General features: G+C 44.4%; 1 protein-coding gene across 1 annotated transcript in view; it reads left to right on the top strand.

Annotated features, from left to right (window-relative positions):
- Positions 1 to 15,566, top strand: part of LOC115209949 (T-cell immunomodulatory protein) — a 44,979-nt gene that overhangs the window by 9,773 nt on the left and 19,640 nt on the right. Inside the window, exons 5-10 of the mRNA XM_029778591.2 lie at positions 904 to 1,022; positions 3,022 to 3,080; positions 4,684 to 4,765; positions 6,859 to 6,947; positions 12,214 to 12,365; positions 14,571 to 14,718. Of these exons, the coding sequence (XP_029634451.1) occupies positions 904 to 1,022; positions 3,022 to 3,080; positions 4,684 to 4,765; positions 6,859 to 6,947; positions 12,214 to 12,365; positions 14,571 to 14,718 (649 nt within the window). The remainder of the gene's footprint in view (positions 1 to 903; positions 1,023 to 3,021; positions 3,081 to 4,683; positions 4,766 to 6,858; positions 6,948 to 12,213; positions 12,366 to 14,570; positions 14,719 to 15,566) is intronic.

Raw genomic sequence — 15,566 nt, 5'->3', positions numbered from 1 at the left:
CATCTGTGCCAAACATGTTCCATGAGTTGGACAGTTTGACAGGATCTGATGGTTCTGAAGACTGCATGATTTCTGTGGTTGGATGGCTTTGCTAATGCCAACCAGTGTCCAAAGTGTCCTGGGTGTTTTTCTTCTTGTGGCATTGGCACAAGTGAGGTCACCCTGCGGCTTGAAAGATGGGTTTCCTATAACTGTGTTGAGCCAAAGAAGAGGGTGGGGAAGTTTTCTGTTGGTATGAGAGGCGGGGCCAGAACAGAACAAGTTTCTTGCTGTAGAGGAATTGCAGTTGCTCTAATATTATAGAAACCTGGGGGTGGCAGTGGGAGGAGATAAAAATGGTGATGGGGTGTCAGGTGGTGGTGGGGTGTCAGGATGGGCTTCCAAGCACCATGGTTCCTTTCAGTAAAAATGGCCACAACTGGGTACCATTTGTGCTGTGTGGGGACTGGCAAAGCAAAGAACAGACCCAACGCTTACTCTGCATTTTGTAAAAGGTAACTGAAAGATATTGAGATAGGGATTACATTCCAACCTCATTAAACCCTCATCAGCAACAACTACCCAAACAGCCCCATGGTTTGGAGGGTTATCGCCTGAGTAGTTATTGCCAAGAAATGGTAGATGTAGCAACGCACTGCCCCAGCACACGTCTCAATACTACTTCTACTACTACTACTACTATTACTACTAAAATGGAACATTGTCATAATAATTCTTTGACTTGCATCTCCTCTGTAACAACCAAACTGGGTGGTGATCTGGTAGAATTGTTGGAGGACAAAACAGCCTCACTGCATTTGTGTCTTTAAATTTGGGGTCAGCAGTCAACCTTCCAGTTGACAGTTGATCTGTGTGATGCTTGTTTTTACGATCAGTATCTTTTTTTTCTTTTATACTGTGCAGCTCTCAAAGAATCCTGAAGATGGTAGATTTCCCCAAGAACAACACCCAGACCACTTTTGATCCACTGAAAAAACCACAGTCCAGTGCTTTTGTGGACCTCAATTATGATTTCTGTGCTGGTATGTAATTACTGTTGTTAACCCATTGCCTGTCATGGGCCCCATTTGGGGACCTGCTAAACACAGTCTCCCTGCCGTTTGTTCATTGTATTTAAAGTGAATTGCTTATGTATATTGTATTTGCAGAGGTGTGTTTAACAATATTTAGTAATTAAAGTTTGTCATTATCAGCTCTGGTTAAAGCAGAGAGCTGGCAGAATCGTTAGCACACTGGATGAAATGCTTCCGGTATTTCGTCTGTCGCTACGTTCTGATTTCAAATTCTGCCGAGGCTGACTTTGCCTTTCATCCCTTTCGGGGTTGATAAATTAAGTACCTGAAAACATTGGGGTCAATGTAATCGACTAGTCCCCTTCTCCAAATTTCAGCCCCTGTGCCTATAGTAGGAAGGATTATTAGCTCTGGCTAATCTTAGAAGACATTTTATGTCATAAATCGCAATTTTTGAATTACAAAAGTATTGGACAGTTTAAAAAAATTTTTTTTTTGTTTTTGCATTCCCCATCTATATCATTCATTGATATTTCATACACATTCCCATTTGATATTATAGTTTCAAAAAAACTAAAATGTTTATTATCACAATTGGACAGTAAAGTATAAATATGCTTTTCTTCAGCAATCCCCATTTGGGACTTTTCGAAAAATTTATCATAATTTCCAAAATAATTCACCCATGAAGAAAATTTAAATACTATATATTATTTTAACTCCCAAGACACTTGGCAAAGCCCAAAAATATGAATAAAATAATTTGGCAGTTAATGAGCTAATTAGCACTGTTAATTAGTATTGCTGGAGATAATGTGTTTGGTTGTCATAAGAAGATTGATGGTATGGATTAGTTAGGGATTTCATAGAGGAGGGAAAGCTGGTAGGGACTTGATGGTGGGTGAAATTGATAGGGTGGCGTGGTGTAATGATATTGGGTAGGGATTTCCTTCATTGGTGGTGAAAGCATGGATGGTATGATTGCTGAAGTTGCTAGTGGTATGGTTGTTGTAATCACTTCCACTCAATGAGGGTTAGCCTCAGGTCAGCCTTGATCCATTGCCGGTCAGTTTTCCAAAACAGGGAGCTAGGATGGACAGTGGCTGACAGTGGGATGCTTTTGCAGAATGAGGTGGAAGGATTGGGTTGAAAAGAATAAATAAAACTCTCCAAATAAAGTAGTTGTAACCCAAGTGAATGGGATTTTTCTATGTGGGTGACTAGCTCCTATCCAGTGGGAAACATCTTTCTCATCTGCTTAACACCAGGAAACTCTTCAAATCCCCTCATGGGGCTCAAGAATGATTTACTCCACATTTTTTATGACTTTCTTGTGTTTGACTTTGATAGCAGTGATTATAAAGCTGTTTTATATTACCCTGATGACTCAGATCTATAACCAAGGTGTTCCATCCATGACCATCATCATCATTTAATGTCTGTTTGCCATGCTGGTATGGGTTGGATGGTTTGACCAGGACTGGCAAACCAGAAGGCTGCACCAGACTCCAGTCTGATTTGGCATGGTTTCTATAGCTGGATGCCCTTCCTAATGCCCACCACTCCAAGAGTGTAATGGTTGCTTTTACATGCCGCTGGCACTGGTGCCATTTGTGTGGCACCAGTATCTGTGGTTTTACTTGACGGTAAAACTGATATCTGCAGTTTTACTTGGCTGAATGGGTCTTCTTCTCAAGCACAGCATAATGCCAAATGGACTCAGTCATTGCCTCCGTGAGGCCCAACGCTCGAAGCCTGGCACCATGCCAAATGGTCCCGGTCCTTGCCTCCATGAGGCCCAACACTCCATCCAGTCTTCTAATGATTCTAATGTATTTAGGATTACTTTATCAAATGTGACCATTCCTCTTTAAAATGGCAGGTTTAATTTGAGGATGCTTGGCTGCTATTTCTATCTGGTGGAGCTGTTATGAAAATGTGTAGAAAAGTGTTGATAAAAACTGTTCCTTGAGGTAGTCATCAGTTTTATGTCTTCTTCTCTTTGTAGATCTTTGTGTTGTCTCTGTGAAGAATGGTAAAACCCAGTTAGAATACTGGTACTACTTGGTAAGTATCAACGCTTTCTTTTTGTTGGTGTTTTCTTATTTCAGTTTTGGTAAACATGCAGTGTTACCTCATTCATCATCATCATTGTTTAACATCCGCTTTCCATGCTGGCATGGGTTGGGTGGTTTGACTGAGGACTGGGAAGTCAAGAGTCTGCATCAGGCTCCAATCTGATCTGGCAAGGTTTCTACAGCTGGATGCCCTTCCTAATGCCAACCACTCAGAGAGTGTAGTGGGTGCTTTTTATGTGTCACCAGCACAGGGGCCAGTCAGGCGGCACTGGCATTGACCACACTTGAATGGTGCTTTTACGTGCCACCAGCACTGGCATCACCAACGACAATGATTGCACTTGGCAGGAGCTGGCAAGCACAGGGGACTGTGTCAAGCCAAGGGACTGTGTCAAGCCAGGGGACTGTGTCAAGCCAGGGGACTGTGTCAAGCCAGGGGACTGTGTCAAGCTCCTGTGTCTGCTTTAGTTTCTATGACTGGATGTCTTTCCTAACACCAACCACTTCGCAGAGTGTACACTGGATGTATTTTGCATGGCATTGTCACTGTGGCAGCAGGGAGTAATATTAAGGGACAAACAGACCCATGATTATTGGCCGGTCTGGCTCTGATATGATGTTCTCTGTGGTACATTAACCAATGTATCCTTCATATTTTAACTCCCTCAAATCATATCCTATCATAATAATAATAATAATAATGAAATTATTGTATACAGTGCTCAGGTGCACCACAACTTGTCAGAAAGTGCGTATAAAGTGTATGCAGTAATGTAGAAATGTCTGGAAAGCGAACAATGTATGAGTCAGATACATGCTTGTGTGTGTATGGAGGGGAGAAAATCAGGTGTAGTGTTGGCGAATCTCAGGAAGCATGGAAGTTTTGAAGGATGCAGTGCTCCGACAACTAACAACTGATGCCGGCAGTTTGTTCCATGCTTCAGCAACCCTCAGCGTGAAAAAATATTTCCTGAAGTCATGGGAGCTGTGCTGCTTTCTTACTTTGTAAACATGTCCACAGGTGTTAGATGGGTGGAGTTTGAAGAGGTGCTCAGAGTTATTGATAGAAGGATATTGATAGAAGGATACAATGAGATTCATATTATTAAAGTCAGTCCTAATCAATCAGATAAATGATCAGTGACAGTCCAACTGTGACCATCCTGTATTTTTTGGTCTATCCTGACTCAGTCCATTTCTCATCTCTACCCCCATCTCTAACCACCTGTCACTCTCCTCTCAAATTCCCTACGACCTCATCTACCCATTCCTCCTGAACCCCTGTATCTGTTCCCTTTTCTGCTCACCGGGTACCTTGAAAGTTTGCTCTGACACCTCACCACCACCATCTTTATCTCTCCTTCCAGCGACTCCCACCTACCATCATATAATGCAGGGCAGCTATCTACCCCCCCCCCCACCATAGCAAGGCACCTCTACCTGTTCTTCTATCATACTTTAACCTTTCAACACCCTAACACAAAGCCAACTCCCTCTTTGCTACACAGCCCCACTCAGATAAGGGGTCTTGTGGAGGTGTTTATGTCTGTCCACCAAGTACCTTATAACTTGCTGTGTTTCTCTCTTTGCAGGATGATGGCTTTCAGTTGAACAAAACATTAGATGTTCCTGATGCTGTGAAAGTGTCTGGTCAGGCAACATTTGTTAACGTTGGTAAGTTGGATTTCACTGGAGCCCATGTAATTGTCCTGTTGTTGCGCTGTTGCTCAATGGTGTGTGCTTATGTGTGAAAGCAATGAAGCTTGTGTGCTTCGCTGGATGTGTAATGTCAGCGTGCATACACGACAGAGTGTCAGTGCCCTGAGAGAAGAATTGGACGCAAGAAGCATCAGATGCGCAGTGCAAGGGAGACAACTGAGCTGGTATTGTCATGTGTTGTGTATGAATGAGGACAGCTGTGTGAAGAAGTGTCACACCCTAACAGTGGAGGGAATCTGTGGAAGTGGTAGACCCAGGAAAACCTGAGATGAGGTGGTGAAGCACGATCTTCAAACGTTGGGCCTCACAGAATCAATGACAAGCGACCGAGACCATTGGAGATAGGCTGTGCTTGAGAAGAGCTGGCAAGCCAAGTGAGATCGTAGCTATGGCCTATGCCAGTGCAGCATAACTGGCCTGTTTAGAAGTACCCTTCAATCGTTGGGTGATATATTGTGCTTGAGAAGATCTGTTGAGTCAAATAAAATTGTAATCATGGCTGATGCCTGTGCCACTTGACTGGCACCTGTGCCAGTGGCATGTAAAAAGCACCATTGTGGCACATAAGTGAACCATCCGAACGTGGCTGTAGCCAGCGCTGCCCTGACTGGCTTCTGTCCCGGTGGCACGTAAAAGGCACCATCCGACCGTGGCCATTGCCAGCTTCGTCTGGTCTCCGTGCTGGTGGCACGTAAAAAGCACCCACTACACTCACAGAGTGGTTGGCATTAGGAACGGCATCCAGCTGTAGAAACCTTGCCAGATCAGATTGGAGTCTGGAGCAACCTTCTGGCTTGCTAGTCCTCAAACCTTCCAACCCATACCAGCATGGAAAACAGACATTGAACGATGATGATGATGATATATACATATATAAACTGGTATTCATTTGGTTATGATGCTGAGTGTTCCAGTTGATCCGATCAACGGAACAGCCTGCTCTTGAAATTAATGTGCAAGTGGCTGAGCACTCCACAGATATGCATATCGTTACCATAGTACTCAGGGGGATTCAGCTTGACAGAGAATGTGACAAGGCTGGACCCTTGTGAATTACTGGTGCTACTGGACTCGAGCAACGTGAAATAAAGTGTCTTGCTCAAGGACATCATGCACCATTGGGAATGGAACTTACAACCTTATGATCATATTATAACTGAAAGGCTCCAGTTTCCAGTCCTCAGAGTTGCTCATTTTTGACCCTCATCTGGTAGACCAAGCCTGCTTTTCTTTAGAATAACCAATGTCTAAATATTTTTTGAATGGGAATCGGAACTTTTCAGTTACAATGTGCTTAAGAATACTCTACATATTTGTATTGTATCCTGTCATTTATTGGTTCTGGTGAATCAACAGAGATTATCACCTTTTAATATATATCGTCATCATCATCATCGTCGTCACTTAATGTCCACTTTCTATGCTGGCATGGGTTGGACGGTTTGACTGAGGATTGGCAAGCCAGAGGGCTGCACCAGACTCCAATCTGATCTGGTAAAGTTTCTACAGCTGGATGCCCTTCCTAACGCCAACCACTCCGAGAGTGTACTGGGTGCTTTTACATGCGGTGCTGGCAACCACTACGCTCAAAGGTGTTTTTCATGTGTCAGGCACATGTGCCAGTAAGGCGACACTGGTAATGATCACACTCAAATGGTGCTTTTTACGTGCCACTGGCATGGGAGCCAGTCAGCGGCCCTGGCAACGATCATACTCGGATGGTGCTTTTAACATTCCACTGCCATGAGTGCCAATCAGGCAATACTGACATCGGGCATGTCAGGGATTTTGATTTTGCTTTCACTTGCCTCAAGAGGTCTTTGCAAGCAAAGTTTATTGTTAAATGAATGAAGGGCACTCATAAGTGGGCTGGATGGTGGTAAGGGAGGAGAGATAGTTTGGGGGGGCTCAGTGGGGAGGAAGAGGTGATCAGTGAAAATGTGGGTGGAGAGAATCACGTTAATGGATGAAATGGTTCTGGGTTGTAATAAAATTGTTTAAATCACTGCTGCCATTTCCTATTCCATTCCTGACTCTTTTATCTTCAGATGGTGATGACGAGATGGACTTGTTGCTGCCATTCTGTGAAGATACCGAGTGTCACAACAGTGGAATTTACGTCTATTCCGAGGAACAGGTAATTATTTTTTTGTCTCTAATTGGTAGTCTCTCTCTGCTTTTTAGAATGTATTCCCGTTGGTAACGAAGATGATGATGAACGTTGCCAGCATCACTGTTTTACGTTATTTTTTGCCTACTGGTATACTCTTTACTCTTTTCAGTCATTTGACTGCGGCCATGCTGGAGCACCGCCTTTAGTCGAGCAAATTGACCCCGGGACTTATTCTTTGTAAGCCCAGTACTTATTCTATCGGTCTCTTTTGCCGAACCGCTTAGTGACGGGGACGGAAACACACCAGCATCGGTTGTCAAGCAATGCTAGGGGGACAAACACAGACACACAAACACATACATATATATATATATACATATATACGACAGGCTTCTTTCAGTTTCCGTCTACCAAATCCACTCACAAGGCATTGATCGGCCTGGGGCTATAGTAGAAGACACTTGCCCAAGATGCCACGCAGTGGGACTGAACCCGGAATCATGTGGTTGGTTAGCAAGCTACTTACCACACAGCCACTCCTGCGCCTATCTTTGTCATCGTCATCATTTAACGTCCATTGTCCATGCTGGCATGGGTTGGACGGTTTGACCGGGGCTGGTAAGTTAGAAGGCTGCACCAGACCCCAGTCTGATTTGGCATGGTTTTCTACCGCTAGATGTCCTTCTTAACGCCAACCACTCTGAGAGTGTAATGGGTGCTTTTATGTGCCACTGGCACAGGTGCCATTTGCATGACACTGCTATCTGCCATGACTGCGATTTTACTTAGCTTCCCAAGCATGACATAACACCAAAGGTCCTGGTCATTGCCTCTTTGAGGCCCAACACTTGAAGGGAGCTCAGCCACTTTGCCTCCGTGAGACCCAACTCTCCAAAGGTGCTTTTTATGTGCCACCTGTATGGGTGCCAGTTACGTAATACCAGCATCGGCCACAACTACAATTTCACTTGGCTTGATGGGTCTTTTCAAGCCCAGCATATCGCCAGGGGTCTCGGTCACTAGTCATTGCCTTCATAATAATAATAATAATCCTTTCTACTATAGACAAAGGCCTGTTATTTTGGGGGAGGGGGCCAGTCGATTAGATTGACCCCAGTATGCCGCTGGTACTTAATTTATTGACCTGGAAAGGATGAAAGCCAAAATCAACCTCGGCAAAATTTGAACTCAGAACGTAGCAGCAGATGAAATACCGCTAAGCATTTTGTCCGGAATGCTAACGATTCCAACATCTTTCCACCTTTAATAGTCATCGTCATCATTTAATGTTCGTTTTTCCATGTTGGCATGGGTTGGACGGTTCGACTAGGGTCTGGGAAGCCAGGAGGCTGCACCAGACTCCAGTCTGATCTGGCAGTGTTTCTACAGCTGGACGCCCTTCCTAACGCCAACCACTCCATGAATGTAGTGGGTGCTTTTTACGTGCCACCAGCACAGGTGCCAGAGAGGGCTGGCATCTACCATGATCGGATGGTGCATTTTATCAAGCACCGGCACGGGAGCCAGTCAAAAAGGTGCTGGCATTGCTCATGTTCGGACGGTGCTTTTTATGTGCCACCGGTATGAGGACCATGGCTACAATTTCCATTTGATTTTCTTTGTGCTATAGGCGCAAAGCCTGAAATTTTAGGAGGGAGAGAGCAAGTCGATTCCATTGACCCTAGTGCATAACTGGTATTTATTTCATCGACTCCAAAAGGCTGAAAGGCAAAATCATCCTTGGCAGAATTTGAGCATAACTTAAAGAAGGACAAAATGCCAGTAAACATTTTGTCTGACATCTTAATGATTCTGCCAACTTGCCACTTTGATGATGATGATAATAATAATAGTAATAATAGTAACAACAATATTTTCTACTATAGGCACAAGGCCTGATATTTTTGGGAAGTTGGGGTGGGGCACTCGATTAGATTGAACCCAGTACACAACTGGTACTTAATTTATTGACCCTGAAAGGGCGAAAGGCAAAGTCGACCTGGGCAGAATTTGAACTAAGGACGGATGAAATTAAGGACGGATGAAATGCCACTCTGCATTTTGCCTGGCATACTAACGTGTCAGCCAGCTCACCGCCTTGACAATAATGATAATAAATTTCAAATTTTGGCACAAGGCCAACAATTCTAGAGAGAGGATTTGAGGGTTAATTGATTATATTAACTCTGGTACTTGACTGGAATTTCATTTTATCAACTCTAAAAGGATGAAAGGCAAAGTTGGCTGCTTTGGTGTTTGGACCCAGGATGTAACGGACCAGAAAAAATGTCATTTAAGCATTTTGTGTGCCGCTTTAATGATTCTGCTAGCTCCCTGCCTTAATAACGACGATAATAAGGATTTCTAATTGAGGCCCAAGGCTAGCAGTTTTGCCAGAAGCTAGTCGATACCATTGGACCCTAGCAGTTATTTGGTATTTTATTGTATAAGCCCTGGAGGGATGAAAGACAAATTTGACCTCGGCAAGATTTGAACACTGCCATAAACAAACACTGCAACGTGTTTTTTTCCTGACCCCTAATAATTCAACCAGCTTGCTGCCACCACCACCACCACCACCACCATTTGTGGTGTTCTAATTCCAAGATGGACTTCTGATTTTTTTGTTAGGTGCAGGAGTGGCTGTGTGGTAAGTAGCTTGGTTACCAACCACATGGTTCTGGATTCAGTCCCACTGCGTGGCACCTTGGGCAAGTGTCTTCTACTATAGCCTCGGGCCGACCAAAGCCTTGTGAGTGGATTTGGTAGACAGAAACTGAAAGAAGCCCGTCGTATATATGTATATATGTATGTGCGTGTGTGTGTTTGTGTTTGACCCCTAGCATTGCTTGACAACCGATGCTGGTGTGTTTATGTCCCCGTCACTTAACGGTTCGGCAAAAGAGACCGATAGAATAAGTACTGGGCTTACAAAGAATAAGTCCCGGGGTCAATTTGCTCGATTAAAGGCGGTGCTCCAGCATGGCCGCAGTCAAATGACTAAAACAAGTAAAAGAGTAAAGAGTAGAAGGGAAGTAACTTTTTCGTTGTGTAGTCTCCCTTCGAAAAATAATCTTTGAGTTGTCTCCCTTCAAAGACCTACTTAACAACCATGCGACCTATGCAAGCAGACAGGCAATATACAACTTTTGCTTGTCGGATTCGGTCGAAGCAGCCAACCCATGCAATAAATGTAGATGACGTTGCTGTTTTTTTAAATTTTATGTTTGTGCCGGTGGCACGTAAAAAGCACCATCCGAACGTGGCCGATGCCAGCGCCGTCTTGACGGTGGCACGTAAAAAGCACCAACCGATCGTGGCCGCTGCCAGACTCCCCTGGCACCTGTGCCGGTGGCACGTAAAAAGCACCCACTATGCACTAGGAGTGGTTGGCGTTAGGAAGGGCATCCAGCTGTAGAAACACTGCCAGAGCAGAACTGGAGCCTGTTGCAGCCTCCTGGCTTCCCAGACCCCGATCGAAATGTCCAACCCGTGCTCGCATGGAAAACGGACGTTAAACGATGATGATGATGATATATATACTTTGTTCTGCAAGGTACTTGGTAACCCTGTCAGTGTAGGTGCCACTTCAAAGTACCCAGTCTACATTGTAAAGTTGTTGGTGTTTGGAAGGGCATCTATCTGTAAGAACCTTGCCAAAATTGACCTTGCCCATGCTTGTGCTATGTAAAAACTGCTCAGTTCACTCTGCAGGGTGGTTGGTGTTAGGAAGGGCATCCAGCTGTAAGAACCTTGCCAAAATTGCCCTGCCCATGCTTGTGCTATGTAAAAACTGCTCAGTTCACTCTGCAGGGTGGTTGGTGTTAGGAAGGGCATCCAGCTGTAAGAACCTTGCCAAAATTGACCTTGCCCATGCTTGTGCTATGTAAAAACTGCTCAGTTCACTCTGCAGGGTGGTTGGTGTTAGGAAGGGCATCCAGCTGTAAGAACCTTGCCAAAATTGACCTTGCCCGTGCTTGTGCTATGTAAAAACTGCTCAGTTCACTCTGCAGGGTGGTTGGTGTTAGGAAGGGCATCCAGCTGTAAGAACCTTGCCAAAATTGACCTTGCCCGTGCTTGTGCTACGTAAAAACTGCTCAGTTCACTCTGCAGGGTGGTTGGTGTTAGGAAGGGCATCCAGCTGTAAGAACTTGCCAAAATTGACCTTGCCCATGCTGTGCTATGTAAAAACTGCTCAGTTCACTCTGCAGGGTGGTTGGTGTTAGGAAGGGCATCCAGCGTAAGAACCTTGGCAAAATGACCTTGCCCATGCTTGTGCTATGTAAAAACTGCTCAGTTCACTCTGCAGTGGTTGGTGTTAGGAAGGGCATCCAGCTGTAAGAACCTTGCCAAAATTGACCTTGCCCATGCTTGTGCTAGGTAAAACTGCTCAGTTCACTCTGCAGGGTGGTTGGTGTTAGGAAGGGCATCCAGCTGTAAGACCTTGCCAAAATGCCTTGCCCATGCTTGTGCTATGTAAAAACTGCTCAGTTCACTCTGCAGGGTGGTTGGTGTTAGGAAGGGCATCCAGCTGTAAGAACCTTGCCAAAACAGACACAGAAGCCTGGTGCAGGCTTTTTGGATCTTTTCAGTTTGAACGGCAGTTTTTAACATAATTTCTAGGTAACTAAAAAATTTTAAACTTCGTATTCTGGTAGAATGTGTTTATAAAACATCTTTTTCTCTTGGCTTTATTGAGGAAATTCTATAGTTTGTAAGATATTTTTTCTGCAATTTCAACCAATCAATGACGTCTATTGAGGTAAAAAACATTCTGTGTCGTATGACTATGTCCCTCGTTTAAGAAACAGATTCGGTTTATTTACATTTGTGAAGAAAAAAAGATATCCTTCCCCCCACCCCTAACCCTAAAACAGATTGAAATGCAATAGATCGATACTAGGGTCATAATTATGGGTGACAATTTCATATGACATTGCTAGAAAAAACTGCCGTTCAAACCGAAAAGATCCGGCTTCTTTCTGGCTGGCTCCTGTCAAACTGTCTCACCCATCCCAGTATGGAAGGAGGACTTTAAACGATGATGATGATTTTGATAAAATCGGTGGAGCAATGAATGAAATATGTTGTGTTATTACATCCCTTGTTTGACTTCATTCTTCAGAGGTTGACTTTTATCATTCATATTTCTGGGGTTGATACAAGTGTGTACCAGTCATATACTGAGGTTCATTAAATCAACAAAGCATTAATTAAATGATGTACAATTAGCAATATTAGGATAAATTGTTTAATGTTTCCCTAATTGTTTTTTCTATCTTTGGTACAGTGGCACAATCTGTCTGTTGACTTTGCTCAGGCCCAATGGAGGTATGTTCTTCCTGAAAATGCTGACAAACTTGTCAAACCTCCAATTACTCTGCGGGCTGGCGATTACAACCTTGATGGATATCCAGATTTATTAACTGTCCTCACAAACCAGTAAGTAGCAGATTCCTTCAGTGTATTTCTTGGCAAAAGCGTGTGGGGCATTGCAAAGATTGGAGGGTGGAGGTTTTATGTGGTTCTCGTTTGCAAGATGTTACAGGCGTGTGTGAGTGAGTGACCTTCGGGCTACCAGAGGTCATATGCTTGGATAAATTGACTGTAACCTGATGGATGTTACACTTCATGGGTGTAACAAATGAATGAGGTGTTGTTGTTGTTTTAGTGACACGAGCAGCAGTGAGTTCCTCCAAGTAACTTACAAGACAAGAACTACCCCCTCCTCTTCAACGGAGGGTGGGAGGAGTAGTATTGAGCGAGGTGACTTTATATCAGGAGATTTACCAAGGATCAGTCCTCAGCCCCCTCTTGTTCATCATAGTCCTCTAGGCAATAACAGGAATTTAAGACGGGCTGCCCCTGGGAGCTTCTTTATACTGATGGCCTTGTTCTTAAAGGTGAATCACTACCAGAACTGGGGAAGAAATTTCAGGTGTGGAAGCAAGGTCTAGAATCAAAGGGCCTTAGAGTTAATTTAGCAAAAACCAGTCTTAGTAAATAGGAAAGTGGATAGCTCACAAATCCCTTCTGATGATGGCCCTGCTTGATATGTTGAAAAGGTGTAGGTAGAAATTCCATAAGATGTACCCAGTGTAAGCTATGGACACATAAGAGGTGCAGCAATGTCAGAGGAAGGTTAACAGAAAAAGTAGTCTTTGTGGGTGGTAGATGCACAGGTACAATAGACACTAGAAATATACAGAAAGTAGACTTCATCAAATTCCAAGTAGTCGATAGCTTCCATTATCTGGGTGACCAAGTCAGCAGGGGAGGTGTATGTTCTGAGAGAGTAGCTGTTAGAATAAGAATAGGCTGGGCTAAGTTAAGAGAACTTCCACCTTTGTTGGTAACAAAGGGCCTCTCTCTCAGAGTGAAGGGCAGGTTGTATGATACCTGTTTGTGAACAGCCATGTAACATGGCAGTGAAACATGGGCTGTGACTGCAGAGGACATGGGAAGGCTTGAAAGAATTGGAGGTAGTATGCTTCACTGGATGTGCAATGTCTGTGTGAATGTACGACAGTGTAAGTGTCTTGTGAGAAAAGCTGGGCATAAAAGGCCTGAGATGTGGTGTGTATGGATGAGTTTGTGAAGCATGATCTTCAAACGTTGGACGTTGCCAGTGTCACATAAGAGCATCTGTGCTGGTGACATGTAAAAAGCACCCATTACACTTTTAGAGTGGATGGCGTTAGGAAGAGCATCCAGTCGTAGAAACCATGCCAAAATCAGAGTGGAACTTGGTGAAGCTCTCTGGTGTACCAATTCCAAGTCAAACTGTCTAACCCATGCCAGCATGGAAAGCAGATGTTAAATGACGATGGTAAGGTAGAATATGAATAGGAAGGACAGAATTTAGGCATCTTTCAGTAGAGGTGGGATAAATGGCTACCTCAGTGTGGGAGAGGGGAGAGATGTGACTAGTGGCGGGGAGGTGTTCACTGAAGTTAGAAGGAAATGTATGTAGTGAAGTAGAATCAAGGATTGGGGAGGGTGAGTGGTAGGGTGGGTTCACAAGACCGTGAAAGGAGACCAGGAGGTGGGAGGGGGGAGGGAAGGGGGAGGTCTTAGGAGGATATGGTGTGAAGAAGAGATTTCATAGGGACACATTGTGTGCAAGGGTACAAAGGGAGCGTGGGAATTGGAGGGGAGGGGAATACAGTGAGTGGGGAGGTGAACGGAGAGGTTTACTATGGACAGATTGTGTGCAGGGCCATGGACATAAGCAACATGCTTTTAGGGTCTTGGTTTTACTTACCTGGATGGGTCTTCTCAAGCATAACAAATCACCAATCACCTGAGTCATATGTGCACACACACACACACACACACACACACACGTGTGCCATGTAAAGGCACTGGTGCTGGTGCCTTGTAGAAAGCATCTAGTGCACTCTGTAAAGTGGTTGGCATTAGGAAGGGCATCCGGCCGTAGAATCTTGAGCCAAAACAGACAATGGAGCTTGGTGTAACTCTCTGGCTTGCCACCTCCTCTCAAACTGTCCAACCCATGCCAGCACAGAAAACAGATGTAAAACAGATGACGAGTGGAAGATTGATATTTAGAGTGAGAAAAGAAAGCAGAATGAAGCAGGGAGGAATATTACTGTCAGTTTGAACCCTTTTTCTTGTCTGTTGCAGGAACCATACCCAGAGGGTGTTTTTATTGAAGAATGTAGCTTTCACCCAGGACAATTTCACCCGCACCTTCAGTATTGATTACAAAGCTTCGTTCACCCAACCAACAGGATCTGCCTTTTTGGCCGCCTTTTTTGACATCGATGAAGATGTAAGTAAAACATTCTAACCATGACCACCTCATCGTTTCAAGGGTATGTGGGGAAAGTATTTATCTGATGTGTCAGTCCCATGTTTAACTAAAGACAGTATGTCATAATTTGCGGAAGATTTGCTGCTGTTTCTAGGTGGTCATTGAGACTCTCTAGTACCAGTGGTGAACTGGGGTTGGCAGTTAAATTCAGTTGATCCTCTTCTCCATGTCATTCCATTGTGTTGCTGTTAGAAATTGTTATTCGAGCGAGGTCATTGCCAGTGCCGCCTGACTGGCCCCTGTGCTGGTAGCACGTAAAAGCACCCACTACACTCTCGGAGTGGTTGGCGTTAAGAAGGGCATCCAGCTGTAGAAACTCTGCCAGATCAAGATTGGAGCCTGGTGCAGCCATCTGGTTCGCCAGACCTCAGTCAAAATCGTCCAACCCATGCTAGCATGTAAAGCGGACGTTAAACGTTGATGATGATGATGATGATGTCAGATGCAGGTGTAGCTGCATGGTTCTGGGTTCAGTCCCACTGTGTGGCACCTTGTGTGAGTGTCTTCTGCTAATGCCTCAGGCTGACTTAAGCCTTGTGAGTGGATTTTGTAGATGGAAACTGAAAGAAGCATGTGTGTGTGTGTGTACTGACAATTCAGTGCATAGGCAATTCAATGCCTGTGGTATATGTAATTTATTGTCACCATTATATTGGTGTTGGTGGAGGCGCAATGGCCCAGTGGTTAGTGCAGCGGACTCGCGGTCATAGGATCGCGGTTTCGATTCCCAGACCGGGCGTTGTGAGTGTTTATTGAGCGAAAACACCTAAAGCTCCACGAGGCTCTGGCAGGGGATGGTGGTGATC

This window comes from Octopus sinensis, linkage group LG1 (assembly GCF_006345805.1).
Source record: "Octopus sinensis linkage group LG1, ASM634580v1, whole genome shotgun sequence".
NCBI classification, from domain to species: Eukaryota; Metazoa; Mollusca; class Cephalopoda; order Octopoda; family Octopodidae; genus Octopus; species Octopus sinensis.
The sequence above is the reverse complement of the archived record's forward strand: the minus strand, read 5'-3'. Positions and strand labels throughout refer to the sequence as shown.